Source organism: Rhipicephalus sanguineus, chromosome 6 (genome assembly GCF_013339695.2).
Source record: "Rhipicephalus sanguineus isolate Rsan-2018 chromosome 6, BIME_Rsan_1.4, whole genome shotgun sequence".
NCBI classification, from domain to species: Eukaryota; Metazoa; Arthropoda; class Arachnida; order Ixodida; family Ixodidae; genus Rhipicephalus; species Rhipicephalus sanguineus.
The window spans coordinates 134,176,401-134,195,324 of NC_051181.1; the positions used below are offsets into that span (position 1 = coordinate 134,176,401).

General features: G+C 47.5%; 3 protein-coding genes across 18 annotated transcripts in view; 1 reads left to right on the forward strand and 2 right to left on the reverse strand.

The window, feature by feature from the left end:
• LOC119396471 (plasma membrane calcium-transporting ATPase 2) overlaps window positions 1–9,356 on the reverse strand; it is a 332,288-nt gene extending 322,932 nt beyond the window's left edge. For 9 of the 16 annotated variants that reach the window (XM_037663713.2, XM_037663712.2, XM_037663710.2 and 6 more), the window contains exon 1: window positions 9,189–9,349. The gene's annotated coding sequence lies outside the window, so the exon portion shown is untranslated. Of the gene's footprint in view, window positions 1–9,188 lie in introns of all 16 variants that reach the window. The other 7 variants (XM_037663707.2, XM_037663702.2, XM_037663704.2 and 4 more) reach the window with 4 other exon arrangements.
• A 995-nt stretch (window positions 9,357–10,351) lies between these two features.
• Window positions 10,352–13,189, reverse strand: LOC119396473 (tetratricopeptide repeat protein 27-like). The gene is given in 2 exon segments (XM_037663715.2): window positions 10,352–12,698; window positions 12,700–13,189. Coding segments are annotated over 2 exon segments (2,508 nt in total). The 5' UTR covers window positions 13,078–13,189; the 3' UTR covers window positions 10,352–10,568.
• A 417-nt stretch (window positions 13,190–13,606) lies between these two features.
• Window positions 13,607–17,492, forward strand: LOC119396474 (uncharacterized). Its single transcript, XM_037663716.2, has 2 exons — window positions 13,607–14,995; window positions 16,065–17,492. Exons 1-2 carry the CDS (start codon window positions 13,896–13,898, stop codon window positions 17,272–17,274), a joined length of 2,310 nt encoding a protein of 769 aa, XP_037519644.1. The 5' UTR covers window positions 13,607–13,895; the 3' UTR covers window positions 17,275–17,492.
• The last annotated feature ends 1,432 nt before the right edge of the window (window positions 17,493–18,924 follow it).

Below are 18,924 nucleotides of genomic sequence, written 5' to 3' on the forward strand. Positions count from 1 at the left end.
CAATAACACTACCGGAGGGGAGGATGTCCCTCATGATTACCGGTGACTTCAATTCATTTATCAAAACCCAACAACGCCTAGTTCTTAGCCGGCATGAAAGACGTCTTGGATGAGGACAGGGCATCACAAGACCTCGGTGCCACGTCCAGGACAGAAGGCATCATAGATCATTTCTTCGTAAAAGCCATCCGCGGTTTCCACCAGCTCTACTATACCTCGCACTTCACGTAGACCGTTCGTTGCCGCGATCATGAACGGATCCGATAACAAGTCCTGTTCGGCTGCTGGTGCTCACTGATTACGGTGATGACGACCTTGTTCAAGAACTGCCAAGAACTCCTTCCACACATGCACACGGGTTCTTGAAACGTGCGTGCGTTCTTCGTCATAACGGATAAGTACAAGCGTAACAACTGTAACGCAACTCTAACAACTGCAACTGTGACTGTAACGTACGTGCATTGCGCGTGCGCGTGCCCCTCGGCTGCGTATATATCTAATGAAACTTTTCTGAATAAAGCTTAGTAGCGAGTAGCGCCTGTCCTGTGCATCTGTATTCCTTCACTGTCCTATCCGAATTTGCGCTATTCAGTATTGAAGAATATAAGCATTATATATAAGCTTACTGCGTTTGGTTTTGGTAACACCTATGTTTCTGTTGGCATCGTTAAGCAACTGTAAACAACTGGTTACATCATACATGCGCGATTCTTGAAAATATGTGTGTGCGTATACCATTTGCACATTTCTCTAGCGTCATTCCGTAACGTTTCGCTTAATGTGAAAAATTGCGCCACAGTCACCTTCCTGCGCATCGCATGCTTCGCATAACATCGATTCCCACGATACGTGGGATCTGCCGAATTTTTTGATCAGTGTTTATCGTGTAAATTAGCGCCTGTGTTGTGTGTGTCTCTGTTCATCGTTGTTAGTTAGTTAGTTAGTTAGTTAGTTAGTTAGTTAGTTAGTTAGTTAGTTAGTTAGTTAGTTAGTTAGTTAGTTAGTTAGTTAGTTAGTTAGTTAGTTAGTTAGTTAGTTAGTTAGTTAGTTAGTTAGTTAGTTAGTTAGTTTTTAATTTGCGATTCGGTTCTGAAGATCTCAAGTTCTGAACGAACTTGCCCGCCAGTACCTCGTAAGCGAATAGGGTATGTTCTTTCAAGAGTAAGTAGACTAAAATTGTATACACTTTTAGTCCACTTACTCTTGAAAGAACATAAATAGGACTTTGCATTCACGTACGATGCACGCAGGTATACAGTGGGCAGAGGTAAGCTTAACGGCTCGATTTTAGCTCGCACGGACCTCCTGCACCACATTGCGGGGCATGTTTACGTGCCGCTGTTCCGCTGCATATCAATACTGTAGTTTATTAAGTATAAGTGTATGAAACGCGACCGGTTGCAGCGCAGCTAACTTGCGAGTTCGACACTTGAAAGGCGGTCAGCAGGACCGAGAGAGAGAGAGAAAGTGTTTTCAAGACAAAGAGAGGGGACTGCTGCAATGATAGTCGATAAGGAAAAACTATTTACACACTACCCACAAGGTTCACAACTAGGTCAGAATACTGATTATTGTTCAGATTTGTCAGTGCTCACAGAATTTACGGTTCGGCACCTGACGTCATCGCGGTGAGTAGGTATTTACTCAGACTGAGTAATCAATGAATTGATAAACTGACCGAGCATGCGCTAATGAAATCAGAGTCAGCGACGAAATACTGCAGCATCGCCTCATACAGTAGCGTGATAAGGCGTCCTGATACAAAAACCGGTATTTTTTAGCATTATAGCTGCAGTAGACTATTATAAGTAATGAATCACGGCTTGGACAAAAAGGAAGCGCCCAGGAGATTCCTGACCACCGTCCATCGAAATTCAGGGAGTCATAGACGATAATGTAGACCTACGGTAGCACGACCGCAAATTAATTACTGATATATTTCATGTGATTCATTCGCACCGTCAGGCCATGACGTTTTCCAGGCCGAAATAAATACATACATTAACTGGTATTGTTTCGTAAGTTATTGTGTCTAATCTTTCAGAGAGGAGTCACTCACCGACATTTACGAAGCAACGCATAGAGGCGCACGTATGGAGCGTTCGAACTAAAATGGAAGGCTATTTAAACACACAATGAGCTCCCTTAACGAAGGGCGCCGTACGTTCACCTGTACATGCTATACAATGCATCGGGCATATAGGACGGAAAAGAAAAAAAAATCAAAATGACGGAACGATGAGAAATGTGTTCGGGAGTTCTACCACTGCACAGTTTAAAAAAATAAAACCGTATGCTTTCATTTCGTTCATGGCATTTCGCACAAAGCAGACATATTATAGTAGGACGAGAGCGTATGAATGGAGATTTCGAAGTGAAGGCGAAACGCATCTAAGTTGCGTGTATGTGTTTGTGCGTGTGTATGTGCATCCGCACACTATACAATTCGACGTGATCCCTCGCAGAGCGAGTAAAATGCTGGCAGAACAATTAATTTCACTGCACGGTACGATAAAACACGCCTGAATGACTGTCAAACATTCAAAATGATATAGTGGCACGGCTAGCTGATCATTAGGATATATCTAAAAAAAAAAAGAGGAAAATGAATAAGTACCCAGCGAAACACATGGTTGCGCAAACATCCTCTTCGCAGACATTTCTTTTTTTCTTTTACAGTGACAACTGCCACAGATATCTTTTTTCTTTGTGTTTTTCTTTCTTTTCTCGAGCGTTTAGCAGGCGTCCGTGGAATATAGTCTGGCGTCACGCGATCCACTGTCGGCTCACATCGTTCTGTGTATTGGCAGGGGTGAGGCAAATTAGTCAAGAAGGTGTAGTTAATGTAGCTTACAAAGCGCAATTTGGTTAAGCCGGGTCTCCCTCGGGCGCCTCCGAACTTATCGTGATGCTTGAAATTGGGAAGTAAACCATTCTTGGAATGCAACATCCGGGGACCACGGCTGCCACTATCGTCAAAAGTTTGCGGGGCTATGACTAAGAACTGTTACTCTTCTTTTACACGTGAGCGTCACATGTGTAGCACTCTCTTTAGAGAGGCACGTTGACTCTCTTTAGAGTGTCAAACTGACTCTCTTTAGGAGAGTCAACCGTCTAAAAAGAGTCACATTGACATACATGTGACTCTCACATGTATAAAAGAAGAGTCAAAGGACACCTTTTTTTTCTTAAAGTGCGCACATTAGGCAATGACGGGGCAGGTCCTACTCAATAAAGATACGGTGTTGATTTGGCGCTCTCCTTAGATGATTAGGGGGGTGGGGGACGGCCGCACAGAGCGCGATGCGCCGTGCGCATGTGTTTTACCGATGAAATATGTATTTCAAACATGTGAAGCAAGTGTTTCATCGTTCCTGATTTGGTCCGTGTCATATATGCATGCTCAGCGGTATGCATACTAATGGCATATCAACAGGCCCAATTAGACGCCTTATCTGAAGTTGAATACGCGTCGCTCTGACGCCCCGGAAAGGAATCCAGACTGCGGCACACGTGATTCTGCATTTTAACTGCATGCTCAGTCTCATGTGAATAGCTCACAAAGATATTTCGAATCCATGGTCGCATGAAACATGAGATTAGCGGCGTCAAGGTTCTATGACAAAAAGAGCCTGTCATCAACAGCCTATATACTCAGCCGGGGTCATTATAGGGTGAACGAGTCATTGTCGTGCAAATGAAACACTAATGAAGCCAATGACGCGCGTGGCGGTATATAGAGATAAAGGTGTTGGTGATAAGTGACAAGCGTCGAATGTACAGCTGCTGTAGACGGCGTTCGGATTTAGTGACACCGAGAACAGCGTTACAAAGGCATATTAGGAGTGACTATGCGCTTATCGATCGACCTAAAATCGACTAGACATTAGCACACGTTTTCGTGTGCAAATGCTTTTTTTTTTTTTTTGCTTTCAATGCTTAGTGACGACATTTCGACGACTTCTTGTCAGAAAGAACCTAGGCGTGCGCACAGGGGGGGGGGGGGGGGGCGCCACCCCTAATCACCTGAGAGGGGGGCGCAAAATCTGCCCCATACATTGACTTAGTAGGGTGGGGGGGGGGGGGCGCTGCGATGAACCTTAGCCCATTCCCCCCCCCCCCCTGATGGGGAACCCTGCGCACGCCTATGAGAAAGAACATACATATCCGGTCAGGGCACCGCACAGGCCAACACACTGCAGCACACCGCATAGGTAAGATCGAAACACAAACACACGCGCGCGTTCTGACAGGTCCAGCAAACATTCTTCAACACGCGTTCTATACCGTAGGGGACAGACAGACAGACAGACAAGGAATTTTCTTAACCCTTTAATGCCTGAATTATGAAAGCGCCGAAGAAAAAAATTCTTTTTTTCATTTTTCAGCTTTAAATAGCAACCTTAACCTACATCAGCAGTTGTATTATCCAAAATGCAACTTTAATGCATACTTTTAGGTATGTCGCGAATTCGCGACAACCGGCACTTAAGCCAATAGTAGCTCAATATGCTCAATCCTACGCAAGTATGGCGTCGCCGCATCAATGAAGCGGATCTCTTCAGGGCGACGTAACTTGGCGTCGTCATTGTTGTTAAATGCAAGTTTGACTTTATTGCCTCCTACTAATCACGTGGCATCGCGCCGGCCACCCTTTGGGCCCTAGACTCCGCCGCCCAGTATAGCCGACTTCTTGGGAGCCGACAGAATGACATGAAGGTGACGGCACCGAGAAATAGATCTAGCTCACCACGAGACAGAGCCAGTCCTTTGTTCGCATTTTTCTGCGTCGCAAACAGATTGCTCTACTGAACGATGCGTTCCGTGAAGGTGTCATAAAAAATTCCTTGAAATATTCAATAGGAGCTCGGACAGTGTCACATTGAGGATGAGCGGTTTTCCAGTGTGGCATTTCCCGCTGTTCTTTAGTCACTTTTTTCCACCGTACTGCTTGTTTTAGAGAGACACTAGCTTGGCTTGTCTACCACATCTTCGTCTTCATCCTCATTGCTCGATGAAGAAACTCGTGCTTGCGCGTGAGGACCGGGATCGACTTCGTCGTCTTCGCTGTCATTGAGACAGCTGTCGTCACTTTTATCTTCAGGTGGCAAGGGCGTGCGAAGCCTTTTTTTGCCATAAAATGAGCGGCAGTTCATCACGAACTTGTCATACCGGCAGTCATCATTGACTGACCGAAATGCCGGATGTCGCGAATTCGCGACATACCATAGAAGCGAGGATCGCGCAGGAAATAACGTACTTCAAAACAATGTGACATGTCGTGTGCAACCTCTTGTATGCGTGCACATCGAAAATATTTTTTAGGAGATGGAACTTACGTCCCACGGGCAGAAAACAACGAAGAAATGAGAGCTCTCGCACGCGCTTCACGCTCTCCGACAACTGATACACAACACTGGATTCCAGCTTGCAATACCTTACATGCAATGGCGCTAGATGTCTCGTGCTGAAAGCTACGTTCGCTGCAAATACGTGACAGCCGCCGGTGAAGGCATCAACGCGTTTCCTGTGTTACTTAATCGGCGTCTTTCGGTATGTCGCGAATTCGCGACAACCGGCAGTAAAGGGTTAAGGTCCTGGGAACTGTGCACTTTTTATCGTGCGTGTGAGCCACCCACCATCTCTGCATACCAGTTGAAAGAACACCACATGGAAATTTACAAAGAAGCAGGGTTGATACAAACAAAGAGTGCAGACACCCACGTTGGCGCTCGCCTTCTTCGCTGTTTGTCAGTTTCGAGAAGTCATGCGGCAAACAAGCTTTAGTATAACCTCCTTGGCGGCAAAGTGACCTCTGCAGCAAACTTGGGCCCACGCATCAGCCTTGCCTGCCACGGGAATCCAAGCTAGTAGTCTGTCGATGCCGTTCTATAACTTGCGAGAAATTTGACGGCGGCGGTGAATGTTTGTGAAGCCAAACTAGAGTGACCTAGACTAGGTCACTCTAGCCAAACTATCAAGCTTTAAAAGACCTATACTTTACGGTTCGAGAGCGCCGCCATCTTGAGACTTTGTACGAGCAGATTTTCTTTTCTCTTGGGGGGGAGGGGGGGGGGGGGGGTAGGCAGCAATGTCGAGGAACACCGAACGTGGTATAAATTCTTGCGTAAATACAGTGACGGTACACTACAATGCGGCATAAATGCGGTGCATTTTCTCTACATTTATAGGAAAGCACACCATGGCGGCCATTTCGGCAATTCGTGACGTCATGAGGAAATAAGCTCTCTATTGGTCCACACATGAGGGATATCAGTTGTGAATTGTTTCCTGTCATGCTTTGTCATGCAGTCGCACGCCCGTTCTGCCTCGTCTCGCATGACGATCGTGCGCCATCAATTGAATTCACTTCGTATTTGAGCGTTTCCATCGGCGCAAGCGGAGATAACAGCGTGTATCCGAAAACCGCGAAATCCTTATAGGCTCAACACTCAGTGCTGACGTTCTACCCGTGTTTTATGAAGAAATAAGCGGCTCTAAGAAGGGTATGTGAAGGTAAGAAACAAACCACCCTCTCGCCTTTGAACTCGGTGTGGTTTAGGGGCCCTTAAGTCAGGACTGCAACATCAGCGGATGCAAATTGTATACCACAGGATGCATTTGTCGTGGCTGTCGCGTTTCGACTGATGATATTGCATCGGAAATGCGCCGTCGCAGACGTGCATGCATGTAGCAAGAAACCGGAGCCTCAGCATATGCGGCATGTGAAACGTACCAGCATTCATCTGCATAAACGACTGACCGAAAGAAACAATCTCCGAGTCTGTGTCCCTTTTAGGAAGTATTCTGTTAAGATTCCTCTTAACAGACCTGTTCAGGCTGCTACTCACATATGTCAAGCTACAACAATATAATAAGTCATCGTTATTTCGACGTGCATCATCGGTGATTCCAAGCAGCGAAACACGAGGCAGGGTTGTTGCCCATGTACCGCATTCCTTGGGAACTGTACACAGCTGACGTACAGAGATGAGACAGGAAGGTGAAGAGACAGGCGACATTATTCAGAACGTCTACCAGCGCTCTCGACGCATCACATATAGTTTTATAGTGAATATGAAGAAGTGATGTAGCGGTGTTTTCTATACATAAGGCACCACCGCATCTCGTCCTTGTGAACACCGCCACATAATCTAACCTAACCAGTCTGCCCTTCCGGTGTCGAAGTTTTTCTTTTCGCTACTCGTTACTTGAAACGCAGGAGCACGCAGCGGTAACCAACGTTACTAGTAAACGTCACCAACCACTACCGCAGGCCGCTCAGCACAGACACATAAAGAAAGAAAAACGTTTTCGTATGCCGCCCGCGCGTGTAACGTCAGCGCTGGCGTAGAAGAAACAGACACTTGCTTCTTCTCTTTTTTTTTTTCTAGTTGTTACAGCCGCTTTTGTTGCTTGCGATTTTGCTTCTTATCCACGAAGTGTTCTCGTGTGCCTTGTAGGCGGTATAGATCCGCTCCTGCCGTGAACGTGAAGGACGCGCCGGGGCCGCGCGCGCGTTTCCATGTCGAGATGAGCGAAGGAAGGACAACTTTTCTTTCCGGAGCCGGCGGCGCGCGACGGCACACAGATGTTTGTTACGTCGGAGAATTAAAATGGGGTCTTTGTATGCGAAAAGATGAAGCGATATGGCGCATGTGACGTATACGCAAACGTGCTGGCCCGGTTACTAAAAAAAAAAAAAAACGGACGTCGCCCCTCTCGGTGGGAGGCCATTCAGGCTGGGTTCCACTCAACTGACCACCTGGCTAACTCGATCATTAAAAGTATTTCACCTTCTCAGCGACGTAGAGTGCGCGCGGAGAGGTCTTGGCAAGCGGCGCAATGTGAAAAGCCGCATGTGCATTTAATTAGTCCGTATCATCGCGTACTTACCCCAAGGTCATACACAATCGATGCGCGCGTACTGTATACTCGAAAGCATGGAATCATCAGCACAAGACAATAACGTTTATGTACGAAACACGTGTGAAGTTTTGAAACGAAGTGGCCGCTACAGATACACGTCCCTGAGCAATGTGTACAGTTGCCCTAGCTCGGGCGCACAAGGAATTGGCACAGAATGCCCGTTCGGAAAGAAAAATGTGTTTGGTGTAGAGTAGCATCCTTGGCGATGCAATGCGACCAGCGCGAAGAATTCCGAATTTTCCGGTGTGTTACGGTCTTGTCGCAAAAACAGTGGGCACGACAGGCATCTGCAGGGGCTCCCTGCCCGGGCTGCCTCACCCCCTCCTCCCCTTCGAGAGTGCAACGCGGTCGTGGATGGAAGAGCGCGCGGCCGGCGCGATCGAACCTGACCTAACGCAGCCTGACGCCATAGCGCTCGGGCACCTAGGCGGGAGCTGACTCCACGAAGGCGTGCCTCCCAGAGCACTGGCGGAACGCCGTTTAGCCACGTGCGGAACATGAACCCTGTTACTCGGCGCTTGAATATGCGAAACGACTTTCTTTCGCTTCGCCTTACTCCGGCTTTTTCACGCGATGTATTCATTGCAAGCGCGACCGGTAGGACATTCCCACAGTATTCTCATACATTTACAGAAGAGGGAGAGAGAAAGAATACTTTTTTTAGGAGACACAGACAGGAGCCTTTTTAAAAAGCACAACAGGGACATCACATTAGCGATGCAGGTATAAACGGCGAGTCGCCCGCTTTCCTTATTTATAGCGTCGCCGGAAATGTAATTCTCCGCGGATAGCGCGCGTGTTGCCGGCGCCGAGAGAAAACATTCTCGCAGGACCTGCAATGACAGGCAGCACAGGTGTACTCCTATTCAACGAAGAAACTCGTAGCAGCAGAGCGCTGTATATCGCGTTATAATACCGCAACGCGCACATAGGAAGAACCGAAAGGAAAGGCACGCTTAATATAGCGGCCTTCGCTTAGCTAAGCGTGACTAGCCAGGCTGGTACCGGCAGGCCCGTTCGCTAGGACACCGCACACAGTATACGCAACTTATCGAAATGCCGGTACACTCGAACCTGGCCGTAAAAACGCAACAGCCAAGTGCGCTCCCATCGCCGGTCGAGCCCTGCCGGCGAAGCGGGCGAGCGGCGCGACGCGAAACCATGGCGAAGCGCTCGCGGACCGACGTCGCTTTTTAGCCGTGAAACTCGTCCGTGGACGCTTGACCGGCCCGGTCGGCGAGAAAATCGTGAACACTTACCCGCTTTTTTGCTTGTCGTCCAGGTTGTATTCCCAAATTTTCCAGTATTGATCACACTATAAATAGATTCAACCAGTGCACACAAACGCGTCGCCCCTCTCCCAAAAAAGCTTCTGCACACCGCTGAATGATCTCTTGCGACTAGTCATGTGACCTTGCGGTCCCACCGTTCCCCCTGCTGCCATTTGTTGCCGCTGCAGGGCCGCCGCATGCGTCACGACGGAGCGCCGAGCGACAGCGCGGTACGAGTGCTGCCCCCTGTCGCAACACGCTAAAAACGACGCACGCGGCTGGACTATTCCCTGAAAAGACCGACTCCCTTGCCTACATGCCACTGCAGTGTCATCTCAGTTTGATAAACGAGCTCCTGCAATCACTGGACGTGTTTGGGAACTAGGCTGTTCGCTGATCGCACGTGTGGAATTGAATAACTGTGTGTGCTCTAGCCAGAACCAGGACTGAGAAGTGTCGAGTTGGTTACCGTTCATTGTTCTTCCAATATGTAGCATTTCTGAATCTACCTTTTGGTGGCCTTCCATGTTATCAAACATCCTTGCCAAAAAAAAGCTGGCAGTAAAAACAGAGTTCATATGAGAGTAAGTTGGTCCCCGCCAAGGCGTCACTCAAATGAGCGAAAGTAAGCAACTTAGAAACGTACACAGTGCAAGAACAATTAGTGTCCTGCATTCAAAATGCACACTAGCGAACGAAAGTATAGGCATGTTGTCACAATTGAAAGATGTGATGGCAATACTTATATCTAAATTATTATAAAAAAAAAAGGTTGGCTATTGGCTAAGTGTGCCTATTACCAAATCAAAGTACGGCCAACATATTAATTCAACATAGGCTCCATCCACAGGGCCGCGTTGTATCCGCCTTTTGTTCATCCAAGCTACAAAAGAGCCTTACTGAGAGAAGCCGACTGAGACATAGTTGGTATGGAAATAAGCTGGCCATCGACACATCACTCAAATGAGCAAAAGTAACTGGCTTGCACAACTACACAAGTTATCTCTGCGTAGGACTAGCTCCCGACACCTTCTTTGGTTGTCATAAAAACATTTCATCTTCCTTGTTTAGAAACATCCACATCTGAAGCATACACACACAATTACGACGAAATACACAGAGAATTTAGGCTAGAACACAACACACAGAAAGAAATCTATGCCTCACTGTTTATATCAATGACGAGCACAAGGTAAGACACCAGATAATAGTAATATGGTAGTGTACTGTACAACGTATACACCTTCACAAAGGCAAAATACTGCCAGAGGAAACACAACAATATGTCTTAATGCAGCCCCAATATGTTGTGCAAAACAGCGCAATGTTAAAATTTACAACAAGCGACAGTGTAAGGATGGTGATAGTTCAACCAAGTGAATTGATAAGCGAAGCAACTTCGTCTAATTTTGCTGCAAGACTATCCATCGCCGGTGTCAGTTCATCGAGAATTTCTGATGAATAGTTCACTTTGTAGTTCTGAACGATTGACAGTGTACCCTTCACTGTGATTCTAGCGGATGATAACAGCTGGTGTTTGCGAACTTTGTCACTTAGACATTTCGTTGCAGAAATGTAAATGTCCAAGAGGTCCTTAGAACGTATTAGATGCTCCCTACAGGCTGCCACATCCTTCTCCCAGTTTGGCTTTTGATTATGACACCGAAAAGATTTCTGGAAGAACTGTAGCATTCGTTCCGTGTCCTCTGTAGTTCTACTTGACTGTTCGCTCGAAAGCTGGTAGAGAGACCCATACGAGTACCAAATGTCGGCATCGTTGGTCACACCTGACGTCACTCTACCAAACAGCTCGAGCAATCTGGGCCTCAAATGACTTCCCGGCTTGCCATTGATGTCAGGAATTCCTTCCGCCACAACCTTCACCAACAGTTTTGCCACCTTGCCGTCCGAGTGTTTGCCCTTGATGTCGATCAGTCTGTGCCACGAAGTGATGCACTCCTCGAAAGCTCCAACGTCCATGCACACCAGCAGGTAGTTTTCCCACACTCTCCAATTGTCGTAGCTGCACTTCAGTGCCTCCTGCAGAACTTTCCAGGCCTTGTGCTTGTCTCCCATGTGGATGTAGGCGCTGGCCATGTTGTTCCATGCTTCAAAGCTTTCGGGGTCCAGATTCACCACACGCTTGTATGCCTTCACGGACAGAGCGTAGTTTTCAACCTGCATGGCAGAGTAACCGAGAGCAAACCAAACATTCATCTGTATTCCATTAAGCTCCGACGACTTTTGCAGGTATGGAATGGCTTCTTGGTACTCCTTCTTGTTGTAGTAGAACAAGCCGAGCGAGCGCTGAGCCCTTGCACTAGTATGGCCCGATATTTCCCAGGCCTTCGTGTAGTGCTCGGGATCCTGTGTTGCATCACCCAGCAAGCAATACAGGTGCGCAGTTTCCTCTTCTTCGAGCAACTTCCTGACGACCTTCTCGGCTCTGTCACGGCGACCTATCTTGGTGTAACAGTTGATAACATCCTCCCAGAGCTCGTATTTGAGGAAAACGTCAAGCGCACTCTTCGTGGCACCCAGCGCGAAGAAAATGTTTCCGAGCTCCTTTTCAACTTCCCAGATGGCTGGCATAGCCATAGAGAAAAAGAGCTCCTGCCTCACGCCTGCATTAGGCTCAGGAGATTTAACAGCATCAACGAGACACTGCAGTTGAGTCATCGATCGCTCAACTCGCCGGCTGTTATTTCGTTCCAGTCTGCATCGTTGAAAGAGCGCGCTGAACTGGACAGACCACGAGCAAGGCACTGAAAGCACTCGTTCGATGTGCGCCATGACTTCTTCGTCTCTAAGAGCATCCGGTGCACTGATGCTCTTGTTGAGGATGCAAACGGCGAGAAGCAAGCAGCCCTCCTCGGGCGTTAGGATAACATCGGCGGCTGCGCTGGCACTAAACTTTATCGCATTCATGACAGTGTCGTCTCTGAGCGGCGCATTTTTCGGGAAACTATTCGCCTTTTCCGATGACGCAGTGCTGATGTCACCGTCTTCTTTGTGCCGCACTTCGAGTAGCAGCTGTGGAAGCTCATTTTCCTGGTGGTAAGTCCTCTTGCCGAGCGCTCCAGTCAGCTGAAAGTCGATATTCGAAACACTTTTCGCCGAGTCCAAGAAGGAACGGCTATTTTTCACTTCGAAGTAATGCACGTAGGACAACGCTGCTTCGATGCAAAACAGCATTCTTAGCTTTCTCTGCTCATCTCCTTTATCGGGGCTAGGCAGGTTCTTTTCTACCTTGCGAATTCGGTCGCATATCTCGATGTGCAGTTCTTGCGATCGGTCGAGCATGACTAACTGGTGAACGTAGGTGCATCTCCAAGCCCACCAGTCAGCTGAACAGCAGCCGCGGAGCATTTCGCTGCAGCGCACAAGCAGGGCATCGGCGATGATAAGGAAAGGTGCCTGTTCTATCAGGTGGTACGGCGGTTCCCCGGATATTTCGAGAGCTTTCAGACACGCGCGCCGGCACTCGTCAGGATTCAGAGTTGGGGAAAATGTCGTTAACGACTTCTACACCTGGTCCCGTCCAGTTACACTGGACAAAGAGCTTCAAAGCAGCCACGCCGACGAGGAGCACACACAACTGTTGAGCGCGGCTACCGCCGCCCACGTAGTTCTTACATTTTTCGGTTATTTCGTGCAAACAACTAGAGTAAGAGGACACACGCAGTAATGTCTTTGTCCGGTCGTCGGCGAACACACTCACGTAGTCGCCTCGAACGATGCAGTTTACGAGGAATCGCAGGAACTCGTCTTGTTCAGCCACATCGCCTGCGTGTTCAAGCTCGGTGGACAAGTCTCGCCCAAGAACGACAGTCCACTCGATCTTGTCGAGAAGTTCCATAGCAGCGGGCTTACTCATCGGGTAGCGAACACGAGCAAAGTGTCAGTAAGAACTTGTAAACTACAGCGTTAAATATTTACAAGCGTGCAAACAACGTCAAATGCGTGAGCGCTTGAGCACATGGACTCTTGGCTAGGGCTAGAACACGGCATGGCGCGTGATGGAAATTCGGCCTACAGATTGCCTAAAGGCCTAAAGTAACTAAAGTGGTCTCTGTAATGCAGCGCATTTGTTCAGCAATATAAATACAAAAATTATAATTCTGTTATTTATAAAGGTATTTACACATAATATTTACAATGTAACTCGGTAAAATTAAAGTACAAAAATGAAGTCTCAGAGGCCGCGCTTTTGTTTACAGTTTGCGTGAAAAGCCATCATTTGTCTGCCTTTTTGTTTCATTATTTGGTTTTATTTTTAAACCTTCAATATTTTGCATTATAGCGTGTTGCTCTTGTTCAAGTTACACAGCGTTTGGGTTGTTCATGTTTCTAAATTTGGCAGCTTTTTGCAGCAAGTCTGTGCACCCTGTTAGAGTCGTGCAGTGAAGAAAACATTACAGTTGAGCAAATCATGTGCGCTGAGAACTGCCCGTGGCCGTGGTTAACATGTTTATGCGTATAAATCCTAAAGCGTAAGTTACGGCAAGACAATATTTGTGTGTGTTCTGCCACATTCTGCTCCCGCGCCTATTCACGAGTGCACAACAGCCGCCAGCGCAAGATGGAATGGACTCGCGAGTCGTAAGCGTGTCTTGATATCCGCAAAAGCGTCAACCCACGTGTCTCTGGCTGCCTGCAGCCTGCTGGGCAGTCGTACTTCGTGAATCTGGCGCGATGGCACCTGTCAACGGAAACACCGGGAAGCGAATCGGTTGGAGTTCCAAAAAACTGAAGCGCATGGAGTCCAAGAAGAAAAAGATCGAAGCTTTCTTGCAATTGTGCGGAGACAAGTCATCAGCCAGCGTGGAATCGGCCATCGCAACCAAGCAGCGCCAAAACTCGCATCCTTCAGATCCGGTCAAGGCAGTCAGCGATGCACTGGTGCAGGTTCGAGCCCGGAAGCGAGCTGGTGCGTGGCAAGAAATGCCAAAGTTTTTCCTCACCGACGAAGGCCACCAAGCTGCTTGGTCGTGGCCTGAAACGGATGACACTACCGCCAAAAACAATTCCGAGGACGCCGTGGAATCCAAGACCGCCTTGTACCTTCAAGACATCCAAGCCCTGCTACTCGTGGGCCTGATGGGACAGAGGACTCCGATCCTGACGCGTTGGTGTCGATACCTGCGGAACCAGCAAACCAGCCATATCGTCGTCATCACCGTGAGTGGACTGACGGCTGACGGGCTTAGCGCGAGTGCCGAACAGTTTACGAAGCTCAGGAACGCCTTTCCCGACGGCGGCGTTCGTGTGATTCCCTCAGCGTGTTACGGCGCCACGACCGAATCCGAACTGACGCAAGTGCCGATCAGCCTCAACTGCAGCACGAAACTGCGCTGCTACTTTGGCTCCCTTGAGGCAGCCGAGGCTGCTGGCGCGGTCTATAGATGCTACGGTGCGTTCGTGCCCATTAGGAGGCACGGCGACAAAGCGACCGCCGCGGAAGGTGACCAACCAAGTACTCCCAAGACCAGCGACCTCACGGCTGCCGACCCGCCACCACAAGATCTGACGCTAGCAGTGCGGGGCAAGAATACCGACGAAGAAGCGAAGAACACAAGCGTTCAGCCGCCCGTTGGTAATAAGCTGCCTGAAAAGCCTCCCGCGAGAGAAGCGACGCAGAGCGAATACGAAGACATGCTCGCTTTTGAAGTGCCCCGTACGTTTTTTCTGCTGAGCCCCGTTCAGATGCTGACGGAAGGCTATCCACTGATCAGAGCAAACAACACGAGGGACTACGTCTATACGAAGAAGTTCTACACACCCGTAAGCCATAAGTAAGTATGGTTTGTGTGCCGTAGTGCGGAACACTGTAATAAAACTGAAGGCCTATTCGTTACTGCTATATCGGCATCGGTTTTAATGTGTGCTTCCGGTTCTGTGTTTCGGTAATGCCTGAACTTCTGGGCTGTCATGGGAACTCCTGTTTACCTTTTATTTTCCTATAGCAAGCATGTACTCGCATCAAGGTGTTTATGCGCATAAGGGAAATGCTGAACAATGGGACAAGAAAGACAGCACTGTGAACACTTATACCGAACTACAAGAACATTATTTTTTTTAAGTATGTTGTGAGCTAGCAATGTATGGTTCTTGATGAACATTAGGACGTATAAAGAATGATTTAGAGATTACTCACTCAAAGTCGTGAAAAACTTATATCTATAAACCCATGAAAGACCATAATCTTTTTATAACTGTTTATATATATGGTGTCAGCTTGTAATGAATGGTGCAGTGTACTGTCTAGTCGTATGAAGTGCTGTGCTCCATGCCTCGTGAGTGCCCCTAGGCCTAGCCCCCAGATTAAAAAATAGTAAATTTAGCCAATGTTTCAAGATAACAATAGAAAAAGAAAGTTTGTACAGGCAAAATTATCCCTGGCTTTGTGTACTCCCCCTTTATAAATATATTTCTTGAGTTGCCAAGCTCTTAACTGCACTAAAGCCCACATTTGGCTGTCCCGCAATATCTAGCTCTTATCACGTCCAGAATGCTTCATTTGGAATGTTTCATTATCAACATCATCAGCCTGGCTACGCCCACTGCAGGGCAAAGGACTCTCATGTTTCGCCAATCAACCCGGTGCTGTGCTTGCTGTGGCCACGTTCTACCCGCAAACTTCTTAATCTCGTCTGCCCACCTAACTTTCTGCCTCCCCCTCACGCACTTGCCATCTCTTGGAATCCATTCGGTTACTCGTAATGACCAGTGGGTTACCTTGCCTTCTCGCTACATGAAATGCCCTTGCCCATTTGTTCTTCTTGATTTCAAGTAATGTTTGAACGGAATATTTGGATGTATGTAAATCTCTAACTGCAGCTTCCAATCCTTATCTCTTTGCAGCTCCCGCATGTTTGGGTTGGATTGCGAGATGTGCTTGACGACAGCCAAAGTCAACGAGCTCACCCGAGTCACCTTGGTCGACGAAGACGAAAAAGTGCTGCTCGACGAACTGGTGAAACCTCGCAACAAAATCATTAACTACCTTACGCAGTACAGTGGCATAACGAAAGAAATGCTGGACCCAGTTTGGACGCGCATCGAACACGTCCAGAAAGCAATATCAGACCTTTTGCCCAGTGACGCCATCCTCGTGGGGCAGTCGTTGAACTTTGACTTGCACGCGCTACATATGATACATCCGTACGTGATCGACTCCAGCGTCATCTACAACGTCACGGGAAACAGACGAAACAAGACGAAGCTCAAGACACTGACCAGCCTTTTTCTCGGCGAGGAAATTCAAACGGGCACTGATGGCCACTGTTCCGCAGAGGACGCCACCGCTAGTCTTCGCCTTGTCAAGCACAGGCTAAAACAGGGCCTCTTTTATGGAGACTCTGTTCTTCAAGAAATGCAACAGCAAATTATCAGCAGGGCACTTGAAGAGTACGACAAGAAGCCATTAGAACTCTATGTCTACGACGAGGACGAAATGCTGGATCAGAGTACAAGCAAAGTTTCCAAGAAGGGCAGAAACGAATACGAGCCTTTCAGAGTTTACGCATACGATGAGGCAGAGTTCGGGTCCGCCAGTGCAACTGGGATGTCTACCAAGAAGCGAGAGCCGCGGGGCAAGAAAAGAGGAGCGTTGACGACGTTGGCCAAATGTCGCGAACAGCTACAAACAGACTTCCGGGGTGCTGTAAGCAACCTGTTTTACTACCTCCACAAAAGAGAAAACAGGAAAAAAGTGCACCTTGTTGGCACCAAAGCAGTCCTCGACAAGTACCCAAAGTTTGTGCTCAAAGCCACTCCGCACACGGAAGCAAACAGCAATTCGGAAGTTGCGCGAAACGTGAGATCTCTTATGGAAACTAACGAGATTGTCATGGCAGGGCTTCAAGCTCAAGACAGCAGTGGACAACTGACGGAGGAAATGGCAGCGGAAGTGGACAAGCTTTTGGGAAAGATCTATCGCAACTGCAGGAAAGCATGTCTGTTTGTTGTCTTTTTAGAAGGCACAGTGGACGTGGACACCCAAGTGAGTCAGCATGGACTGTGTTTTGTCAAGATCAAGGAAGCTGAAAAGAGGCCTGTGAAAGAAGACTAGTGTTGAGGATTGATGGACCTCCCAAAGAGTGACGTGCAGGTGGCATTAAGCGGGCGTGCTTTAAATAAACCTTTCTTGACTGTGAGCGTAATAAACGTGTACAAAATGATTTTAACCCCTTAAGTGCCGATTAAATTACGAAAAAGTGTTCCGAAATTGCCAAATTTTTTTATGACATGAAATGCTTCAGTAACATGTTCAAAACAGAAAAGAAACCTGCGAAAACATTTTACGGCTTATAAAAATTGTCTATGCATCATATTTTGCACCATCATGCAATACCGAGGCCCATGGCCAGGAATTTCTTTCGGGGGGGTGCCCACTTACTGAAGGTCTTGAAAAACATATATTTTCGTATATTTTCGGTCAAACACCCCCCTCCATCAGACTTTCGGGAGAGTAAAGCCCTAAATCCCCCCCCCCCCCCCCAGGTAACCAGGCTGCGTGCCTGGTTACCTGGGGCACTTGATGGGTATTCTGAAAGAAATTTCTGCCACTCCAGAAAGTATTGGTTCCATTTGACTTCCCATGGAAATAATGTACTATTCCTCGATAGTTCAGTACGAAGATGAGGCTACCATCCTTGTAGGTAGCATTCAAATCGCAGCACTGCGCCATATTCGTTTATATCGCGTGGGAGACGCAAGGCACGCATTTCACCATTTAGTGTGCAGAATCTCATTCAATAGAAGCGTCACTCACGGAACCCGTGCTGCCTTCTATGTTTTAAATAGGAAAACACCATTGGACGAGCTGGCCTCATCAAAAGCCTCTTGAAACATTGCTGAGGAACCATGACAAGCACAGCTCGTCATAAGCAAAAAAGTGATAATGTCTCATGACAAGCTCAGCTTGTCATAAGCAGTTAAGTGGTTAACAAGTGTAACATGTGCATGTGTTGGTATTCAAAAGTGAACTACTTCAGTTGAAACTGATAAGCAGGGTGATAAGCAAGCTAACTAAGGAAACTGTGAGCATTCAGCGAATTTGATGCACCTGGGAATATTCAGGGAATACCTTGGAAACTTGTGCTTCTCTTGTGAAAAGTTAGCTGTATTTCCCATTACGGAATGCAGTGCCACTGTGCCCCCACAACTCTGGTAGTACTAGTGTCACTGCGAGAACTTCTTTTCATTGGAATTACTCATGCCAACAAAACATCAGTGTTTTGATAGTTGCTGTCAAACAAGAGATTAGATCTAAAGGCAAATTAATGTGTTAAAGGAGAACTAAGCAAAGTGCCGAGAATGTCAACGCAGTTGACTTTCTTCGACGAAATGGTGCACCATATTTGTTGGCTTAGCATTGTGCACCACTGTCCTGATGTTGCGAAGTCATCTGACCTGTAGCAGTAATAATGTGTGCTTTTCTTTAATAGAAACTGTTGAGTATAAACATGATTGATTGAAACCATATGCTAGGAACCCTCTCCCGTACAAATCTGAAGACAGCATGGCATGTGTAATATTATTGCAATAGCAATGGGAGAGGCACTCTAGGCAAACACAAAATTTTGCCGTTGGTGGCCATGTTGCAACAATGTTTTGTATGTGTATACACAGAATGCCCAAGCCAACTCTGGCCAGAGTTTAAACTAAATGCATGCTGCCAACTATTACATGGAGTAAGTCACACTGTTTCTTGTGTTGT